The sequence below is a fragment of the Megalops cyprinoides genome, chromosome 18 (assembly GCF_013368585.1).
Source record: "Megalops cyprinoides isolate fMegCyp1 chromosome 18, fMegCyp1.pri, whole genome shotgun sequence".
NCBI lineage: Eukaryota > Metazoa > Chordata > Actinopteri > Elopiformes > Megalopidae > Megalops > Megalops cyprinoides.
In genome coordinates this window covers 3,815,212-3,825,211 of record NC_050600.1, presented here as the reverse complement: position 1 = coordinate 3,825,211, position 10,000 = coordinate 3,815,212, and the positions used below count along the sequence as shown (strand labels likewise).

At 48.5% G+C, this 10,000-nt stretch overlaps 1 protein-coding gene across 9 annotated transcripts in view; it reads right to left on the bottom strand.

The window, feature by feature from the left end:
* The window catches only part of dysf (dysferlin, limb girdle muscular dystrophy 2B (autosomal recessive)), an 84,524-nt gene that overhangs the window by 38,980 nt on the left and 35,544 nt on the right, over positions 1-10,000 (bottom strand). For 8 of the 9 annotated variants that reach the window (XM_036551671.1, XM_036551677.1, XM_036551678.1 and 5 more), the window contains 6 exons: positions 9,848-9,962; positions 9,617-9,722; positions 7,972-8,114; positions 6,556-6,729; positions 5,196-5,283; positions 3,066-3,143 (listed from right to left, as the gene is read on the bottom strand). In XM_036551671.1, the coding sequence (XP_036407564.1) occupies positions 3,066-3,143; positions 5,196-5,283; positions 6,556-6,729; positions 7,972-8,114; positions 9,617-9,722; positions 9,848-9,962 (704 nt within the window). The remainder of the gene's footprint in view (positions 1-3,065; positions 3,144-5,195; positions 5,284-6,555; positions 6,730-7,971; positions 8,115-9,616; positions 9,723-9,847; positions 9,963-10,000) is intronic. The other variant, XM_036551670.1, reaches the window with a different exon arrangement.

Genomic DNA, 10,000 nt, shown 5'->3' with positions numbered 1-10,000 from the left:
TATTAAAAAAAACAGTCAAAACACTATTTTAAAAAAGGTGGTTCATTCTGGCTGGCACACCTCTGATGGCTGATTGCCCTTTAGTGCCTCTAGTGGGGCGACATGTTTTTGCAGTAAACTGGTCAGTTAGTTATCAGGGGCCACCCCCATATCTAGAGCTGCTTCTTACAGTACCCCCCCCCCCCCCCCAAAAAAAAAAAAAATAATAATTTAAATTAACTAAAGTAAAACGTATTAAAGCACATTCTGGCATTAAGGCACACAATATATAATATCTGAAACCACCACTTCTCATTTCTTCTGGAGTTCAACTCTGTTTGATAAACGATTAGGATAGGCGATTCCAGTCCTTTTGAGACTAACCGTTTTTCACTTTGACCCACAGCAGTCATGGCTGTCATCGATAAACATGCCTAAATGTTACGATCTGTCTTCAGAGCAGTGGGCTTCATGGCATTGTGTGATTTACAAAAAAGATCGGATTTTTAAATTTTTTTTCATCTGCGTTTGTGGGATTGAAAGGAAGCCGTTACGACGGGCTCATGGGGCTACAGTTTCCACAAACTCGTCAGAAGTTTGAGGAAAATAACATTCTGTGTCTTTAACGTTATTTCTCTTTTGCCTCGGTTTTCCATGGGTGAAATTTATGGCCTGCATAAGCAAAACGTGACTGCCAACAAATGTGCACATAGGCGCTGTTGCAGCATGTTGGAATCTATACCATCCGTGGATATAGATGTCCATCCCAAACGCCAGGCTTCAGACTCTGCTACCAGCGTATGCAGCCTGCTCCTCATACGCACAGCCACTCATCTTGCGCTGGGCCTGGCTACAGGGGGGACTCAATGTGTCATGTGGACTGGGAGCCACAGCATTGCTACAGGGAGAATTCTCAGCACTATGTGGACTGAGATCCAAGGCCTAGCTACAGGAAGGATTCTCTGTGCAACATGGACCTGGAGCCAAGGCCTGGCTACCAGGAGGACTCTGTAAACCATGTGGTCTGTTAACCAAGGCCTAGTTACAGGGAGTACTCTTGGTGCCATGTTGACTGGGAGGGAAGACCTAGCCAGGGAAGAATGGCATAATTGACACCAAGCACAGCACATTGTTATTACGGTAATTACCCTGCCTTTCTCCATTAAAAACTGTTTACATTTGATTTTGAACATGGATCTCAACACTGCTGTTCTAGTCGGTAGTCGAAGACTAGCATCACAATCAAACTGGATCCTACCGCTCCACTCAAACAGCCTCTTAATTTGAGATCATTCCCTGCCTGAGTCAGCCCTCTAACCTGCAGTGATTCTCATGCTGAGTGGCTGTGGTCTTACACATCCTGCAGCCTGTTTCCACTCTGAAGGCTTTAACCCAGGCCACTGCTTTACATTTGCATTACATTACTGACACTCATATCCAGAACGACTTACATAGGTCACAGTTTTATCCATTCATACAGCTGGACATTTGCTGAGGCTGTTCTGGGTTGAGTACCTGGCCCAAGGGTACAGCGGCAGTGTCCCAGTGGGGAATCAAACCAGCAACCTTCCGGTTAGGAATCCTGCTCCTTAGCACTATGACACACTGCTGCCTCTTGCGCGGCCCCGGGCCACTGGTGTAAAACACTACACATAAACTCTGCATAGACAGGGGGCCAATGCCCCGACCACATCTCCAGACAGCCTAACCCCCCAGGCAGTGAGGATCGCGGGGAGCTGCTCCGATATCCCACAGGCTGCTGTTCCCCTTAGCAGAGAGAGAGAGAGAGAGGGCTTTAGCAGGGCTCCTTACCACCTTTCCTAGGCCGGGAGGAATGACTCAGAAGCAGGCTGTGGCTTCTCTCTGCCCGCAGTTGTAAATCCAGGATCCCTGCTCCCCCAGAATCCTTTGCATTTACCCGACTCCAACCCCCCCGACCCCTTCCACACATGGCACGCGCTGCCAGGGCAGTATTTTACTCGACCCTGACGTCAGCTCTCTCCGGCACTGCTCTCATTAAGTCCATTTCAGTTTGACTTTTAACATGCCTTTACAAACGCTCTCATAACTCTGACCTTTTCGCTGTGGTTCATAATAAAAGAAACTCCACTGCCGCCTGTGTTTCGGTGTGGGTCTGTAAGTCACTCTGGATAAGAGCATCTGCTGACTGAAAATAATGTCATGGAACGGAATCTCTGGGAGGCTACTACACTCAGGGTTGTCAGTTTGCTTTACTGTACTGGAGGGCTGGCAGTAGTACACGGTGTGGGAATAAAGGGTGTAAGATCACATGGAGGGACACCATTATTGTGGCCAGTTTACGCTGAGCTGTAATCAGAGGGAGTCAGGGTTCGACTGGCACTGATGGATATGTCACGCCTCAGCAAAGCCAATTTGTTTCACAACATCATGTGACCTATAGCAAGGGCGTGCCGGTCCCCTCTGTGACAGTAAGACTAACTGCGACTTTGAGTGTGTAGCAGTTTATTTCACATTAAAATCATTTATCAGACACTCTTACCCAGAGAGACTTACATGTGTTACAATTTTTACATGTTATCCAATTATAAAGCTGGATATTAACTTAGGCAGTTCTGGGTTAAGTACCTTTTGCAGGATTACAGCAGCAGTGACCCAGTGGGGAATCGAACCAGCAACCTTCTGGTCACGAGCCCTGGTCCTGCTATTTATACAACAGCCCACTGTCAAATAGATGCACCCTGTTATGATTTCTGTTTATGGGTGTCTTTGCTCTCTCTCAGAAAAAAAAGACTCCTCTACCCTCATGTTAGAGGTTAAATTCAGCTTGGACTCTGCACAGAAAGTCAGGCCTTGTTTTAAATGTTCATGTTTGTCTGGTTGCACCAAGCATTCATCAGTGAGCTGGTCCTTATAAGCCTGATTAACTGTTTCTTAATGAGACAAAATTGAGGCCTTCCCAACCCCAGAAACTGACACACAACTATGGCTTGCAGCATCATACCCCTGCGTCACCTGGTGCCATGAGGCCTCTGCGGGAGGATGAATGCACACCTTTCCCCGGGACCCGTTTCCCTTCAGCACCCTCCCACAACAGGGCTGCTCACCTGAGAAGCTGTCTTTGTCCATGGCGATGAGGTCTCTGGCCTGGTACAGGTAGCAGCGCAGGTGATACCGAGTGCCATCTGCAGGAAGGAAAGGGTGCACTGAGGTGAGACCCTACCACTCACCAAAAACAAAAAAAAAAAAAAGCAGGGAACTCGGACAGGGAAATGTGCACGTGGTACCATATATAAAGAGCATAGTCCTCTTTGCTCCTGAGTTCCTTTCTCACAGGGACACAGACACATGTAGCATTTCTAATAGACATAGGAACGTGACTATTTTAGCACAACGCTAGGGTCTTAAAAAAGTTTCACATTACATTAGAAATACTTCCTCAAAATGTGGATGCCTACGCAGTGTGTGTACACCCCTGTAGCTGGGTTTATTACCTCTTTGGCTTAGGCTGTTTTTGACCTCGCATAATTATGACAAGACCAGTTTCAGTATTGAAACTGTACCAATAGCAATATAATAATAAACATTTTTTTACAATACTAATTCTAATTCTAATTCTAATTCTAATTGTAGTTCTCTTGATTTCTAAATATTACTGAGCAGAAATATTGATATGAAAAGTGGATCTGTGACAATTCTTATAAAATCAATTAATCACTAATGCGACAAACTCAACTAATGCAAGAAAACAGACTGGGGACCGGCTAAAGGTTAGCAGAGCATAGCAACAAAAATATGCACAGAAGACAGAAATTCACAGCAAAACAAAAATATAACTATGCAATAATTTAACATAAGATATTCTCCACATTTTAAAAAGAATGAGATGGCCACTGCACAAATATTTTTTTCTAAAAAACAGTAACCATATACCGGACAATTTAAAGTATGCCACGCTCTAGTTGCTGTCTTGAAATTATTTAAGGCATTGGATTCCTAGTCTCCACCGGCTCCAGACAGTTGTGTTGAGAGGCAGCTTGCTGGTGGACAGGTGTGTCTGATTGGAAACACAGGTGAGACTGGCTCAGGGCGGGGTGTCAGGATTCAAGAAAGAGCATTCCCCTTTTGTTGATTAAGATATTCCATTTGAGGAAGGGGAAAAGAATTGAACATAACTTTCCTGGCTATAATATCAGTTTGTGCTCCTGGCTGGGTTTATGACAGTGAATAACAGGGGAAATAAAATTTTTACAAAGTGCCCAGCTATGCTTTCATCCCACATTCTCTCCCTCTCTCCCTCTCCCTCTCCCTCTCCCTCTCTCTCCCTCTCTCTCTCTCTCCCTCTCTCTCTCTCTCCCTCTCTCTCTCTCTCTCTCTCTCTCCCCCCCCTCTCTCTCTCTCTCCCTCTCTCTCTCTCTCTCCCTCTCTCTCTCTCTCTCCCTCTCCCTCTCCCCTGTGCATGACTGTGTGTTGTACAGAGTGAAGATACAGGTAGATAAGACTGCAGGGAATCTGGTCAGGATGCCTCTTTCAGGTTTTATAGTGCCCTGTCCCCCTACCACTGACCGCCCCTGGGGCAACACCATACGCTTGCTGCTCGATTTGCCCTGGTGTAATTACAGACTGCCCTCAGCCCCTGCTGAGGGTCCCCACGTGGAGGCCTAAGGGGAAAAGAGAGGGACCACAGAGCCATGCACCATGGTCCTACAGTTACCAGAGACACAGCTGTTTGTGTGTGTGTATGTGTGTGTGTCTCTATGTATATGCCTATGTGTGTATGTGTGTGTGTGTGTATGTGTGTGCATGTGTGTGTGTATGTCTGTGTGTATATTTGTGTGTGTGTGTATATATGTATGCCTGCATGTGTATATCTGTGTGTGTGCATGTGTCTGTGTGTGTAGAGTGTCTGGCAGCATGTGTGCGGTTGCATATGAGACACTGAAGGCTACTTATAGATTGTATAAAATGTTGTTTGAAATACAATGAATTGACTGAGATGAAGGTCAATTTCGAGATTAATTTCTCTGTAAAAATTGCTTTAACAGACTGGATTTTAAAGTACGGAAATGGGGAGAGTCACAGATGCTGTGGGCTTGGAGCTGCCTCAGAAAGTAACATGGTAAAAGCCACGCCACCACATTCTGTCTCAATTCATTGGACGGTTTAATCCACAAGGCAGAGAGAACCCAGGTCGGGTCATACCCCTGTCTGTCCCGACTGACTGCGCCTTTACTCACTGTCAAAAAAGCAGGAGATGGTCGGCCGGTTGACCCCAAACGTTGTCGTCACCGACTTGTCTTCATTCTTGTCATCAGTCACGCTAGCCTGTTAAAGCAGTCAGGGTATCAGAAATAGCTAGAGGCACAACACAATAAAAATGTAGAAAAACCATCTTTCGAATCATGGCTGAAATAAGCAGTCGAGGTCAGTTTCCACTGTTCCTGTCTTTCCTCTTGACACTCACTGACATCTTAATACACATTTTTGCTTTGATTTCATCCAATCCATTCAAATTCCAGGCACTGACATAAAGACCCGAAAGTCCTTCCCAATCCCCCAATAAGATGACACAATGGCTCTTCTAAATGTGTCTGAAATCAAAGTAGCCTCACTGACTAAAGCATATATGACTGATATAGAAAGAGAGATAACTATCTGCCATTTCAGTTCATGCTTTAAGGATCAATAGCACATGAATGTTTGTCTGATGGCTGAAGCACTTTTATTATCAATAATCAACATGAGATACTAATTAATATAACCAATATACGGTCCTTTGAAAAATAAGGGAGACAGAAACAGAAAAATAGCATTTTTTCTTCTCACTCTTTAAAGCCAACCATAAGCAGACTAACTTAAACAGTAGAATAACTTATAGAAATGGAGAAAAAAAAGAGCGCTACACAGAACTCCACACCAAACATGGAAAGTTGAAACGGTGCCCTCTCCCTGAGTATGTGCAGGGTCTGCCAGGACTCCCGGGCTTTGATGTGGCGGCAGGCTAGTGCAGCGTAGCCCCGCCCTGGTGGAGAGCCAGGCTTTCGCCCGCAGGTTTGGCTCCCCCCTGTCAATCACGGCGGCAGTGAGGTCATGTCTGAACCACGTTCCCCGGGCGCTGCGGCCCCGTGCCACACGTCCGAGACGCAAACTGAACGGCGTCCCGGCACTGGCGGGCGGGGCCAGGCCTCAGGGCCCTCCGCCGGCCCGCCCGGCCGGCAGCGCTAACAGAGCAGAACCGCCCCGGAGAATGCCAGGCATCCAGGCACACTGCCTCCGGGCCAAGGCATCCAGGGAATGATGAGGGAGGCAGCGCTGGAACTTGCTGCCTGCCGTGTCCCGCAGAGGCCCAGAAGCAGAGCGTTCTGAGAGCGCCCCCCTACCTGTGTTTACTACACCTGCCAACCCCCCTGCCCCCCTGCCCCCCCGCCCTGCCTTATCCATCTACTACAGCTTAAAATAAACACACGCACGCACACACATACAGCACCCACACACACACACACACACACACACACACACACACACACACACACACACACACACACACACACACACACACTCCAGCATATCCACTGCTGCCTCATTCGGTACCCTCACCAGGGAGCACTCCAGGGCAAAGATGGCTGCCGGCCCGGCCTTCTCCAGTGGCTCCATGCGGCATCGCCAACGGCGACGGCGGAACGAGTCGGTCTTGCGCTGCTTGAGGTGGAACTTCCAGCCGAACAGAGAGGCGTACTCCCAGCCCTCCCGCTCCAACTCGTCCGGGCGCTGCTGCACAGAGACACACAGAGAGAATCAGACACACAGCACTGTTACACAGAGAGAATCAGACACACAGCACTGCTACACAGAGACCCAGAGCCTTAGCCCACAGCCAGGAGGCTGCATGTTCAAATCCCCAGTGGGATAGAGCTTTAGAACTGTTGATCTACTGGATTGCTTCAGTAAATACCCAGCTCTGTCAATGAAATATTATGTAAAAAATGTAAGCTATGCAAGTCAGGCAGGATAAAGACATCTGCTTAAAAAATCCACTGGAAAATGAAGTCGGCTCAGTCAATAGATAGACCACTGTAAAAATGTCTGAAAAGAATGCCTGAGGTAGAGTGTACAGAGACCGCACTTCTTATTCTCATCACCAGAGGGCACTGTGCTCTCCTGTACCCAACACGAGGGTCCAGATTCTCTGCAAACGCTGTCCTCTCCCGCGTGGGACGTTTGATTGAGTGTTCACAGATCGCCCCCCTGAGGACGGTGTGTGGAACAACCGCCCGTGGAAGCGACTGGACTTAAAACCAGCACTGTCTGACTCATCTCATGTATCTCGCTGGCCCCGGGTTTCTGCTTCATTACTCATGGAAAATGTCTGATCTTTACAATAAATCATTATTAATGCCCGTACGCTCTCACACTGAATGTGCCGCTACATTTCGAGTCACTGTCAGTCACTCGCACACAGACCAGAGCGCGGGCCATACTTGCGGGGAGAAACTAAATCTGGATGAAATGCAGGTCCTGCCAAGACTGAAGTGAAGCACCATATACTGGGCTGGGATCTGATTTCAGCTTCCCGGCAGCAGCCATGACTGATTGTGTGTTTCCCCCAAGACATTTCAGGGACAGAGAGAGAGAGAAAGAGAGAGAGAGACAGTCTCACAATAAACACGCCAGCCGTTCCCAGAAGTCCTGCTACAGGGAACGCGAGGCGAAGTGCAGTGGAATTAAAGTCTAATCCTTTCCTCCTGATTAACCCCCAAAATTTGGGCAGAAGAGCTTTGAACTGACTGATGGAGGCTGTTAATTCATAAATTGTTCTGGACTTTTAACAATTTCTTACATAGCGGGTTACCGAACTCATTTACACTCTCAGATGGCTCGCTTCAGTAAGTGAGCATTCCTTGATTGCTTAACAAACTTGTTAGCATGCTGCAGATTGAGAGGATGCAGTGTGAACACAGGTGTGAATGCAGGAGTTCTGGCCCGGTTCTGGTCGCCGCGGTACCGGTGTCGCACCTTCCTGAGGGCCTCGGTCTTCTGCATGTCCCGGCGCCGGAGCCGGATCCAGCGGCGCCGACGGTTGGTGTGGTACATCTTCTCCGCCGGGACCCAGGACTTGGGCCTGCGGTCAGGGGGGATGGTCAGACCGTACTCCCAGCCTGGGGGACAGAGGGACAGGGTGAATGTCACTCCTACTGCCTGCGGTCTGACCTGGTCAGGGTGAGCATTGACCACAGGATTTAAGCCATTTTGCATTAGATAAAAGGATACTTTTACCATGCAGGTCATGCATAGACATGCAGAGAAGATTTCAGGCATATGGCATGATATGTACACATAAGAGTGTGTACAGTATGTGTGTGTGTGTGTGTGCGTGTGTGTACAGTATGTGCTTATGTAAGAGTGTGTGTGTGTGTATGCACATGTATGTCTGTGTACTTACCCACTGTGTGTGGGTAGTACGTACGTATGTAAGAGTGTCTGTGTGTGCGTGCGTGTGTGTGTGTGTGTGTGTGTGTGTGTGTGTGCGCATACAGTATGCTCGTATATAAGACTGTGTGTGTGTGTGTGTGTGTGTGTGTGTGTGCATGCATACAGTATGCTCGTATATAAGACTATGTGTGTGTTTAACACAGCCTATACTCCTGCAGTCCCACATAGCGATTGTGATTCATGCTGCTTCTCACAGCGTCCAGTGAGAGTTCCCCCAGCCAGCACATCGTCAAGGTGATGGACACGCTGCGGTTTCCCTGGTTAACCAGTGGGATCTGCGTAACCTGGTAACTGCTGCCGTGCTGGTAAACACGGCTCGGAACACGCGCTGTTTTTCTTGGACGGCGCTCCGCTATTCTGCGCGGTCCGGGATGATTCAGATGAGTCACGGCTTTCTCCCGTTTTAGGATCTGCAGCGGGTGGGATGTGACCCCCCTCTGGGGGTGTAATCTGCCGTCACTCTGTACCACAAAGTGTACACTCTCCAGAACTGTGTACAAGGGTCACTAAAACAAGACAGTCCGCCCTGTGCCGGAGACTGCCACAGTTCACATCAGCATGGCAGGCCTACTGCCTAACCACAGGTATTCTATGTTACCACCAGATATTTAGCTCCTGCTTTGCTCCAATCCTCCTTACTTCTATATATAGGAGCTCTGAGTGGTAAAGGACAGTCCCAATACTGTCTGCATTGCTGTGTGAACTTTGCATGTTGTGTTTTAGACCATGTCCCTTGAAGAATGTTCCCTCTTGTTGTTTGTTGTTCCACTACAGTTGGATGGTATTTGTCGCTGTCACCTTGGAAATCGTTGTGTGAACGCGCTACAAGAGACACTGGAACCAGAGTCAAATTCCTTGTATGTGTAAAAGCATACCTGGCCAATAAAGTCTGATTCTGACTCTGATTCTGATTCACTTGCAGCCTCAACGATGGCGGAAACAGAACTTTGAATGTGAAGCACAGGGAACTGAATATCTGGTCCCTGCACAGAAGATCTGTGCGCTAACCCCACTGGGTAGGCCACAGGAACTGCAGCTTTCAGCACGGTAGCTTAGTAGGTAGAATGCATAAACGTGTAATGCAAGCTGGGGCAGACTCCCTGTAGAAGGGTGTTAGTAGGCGCTGTTATGATGTAGTGCAGTAATGTAGGATGCGGCAGTCCTGCACCTTGGTCGTCCACGGCCCGGTTCAGGTCCTCGCTCCATTCCACGTCCTCCCACACCCATCCGGCCGGACACTCCACCTCGTCCTTCGGCACCGCCTTCTCTCCGTTCTGCCCCAGAGAGCGAGAAACAGCAGGGCATTTCAGAAGGAGTTACCCCACCACTGGGTATCAGCGGGCGAAAAACACCGCCAGCGTTCTGCCCCGGGGAACAAGGAGGCTGACACAACACTCACCACATCCGTGTAGCCCTCCGGCATTCCGATCCACTGTCCCCCAGGCAACCGCATCTGGTTCTCAAACACTTCCTCCATGTAGGTCATGTGACCAGCATCCACGTCAAAAAGCAGGCTGTGGGACACAGGAGAGGAGGTCACTGGTGAGTCACC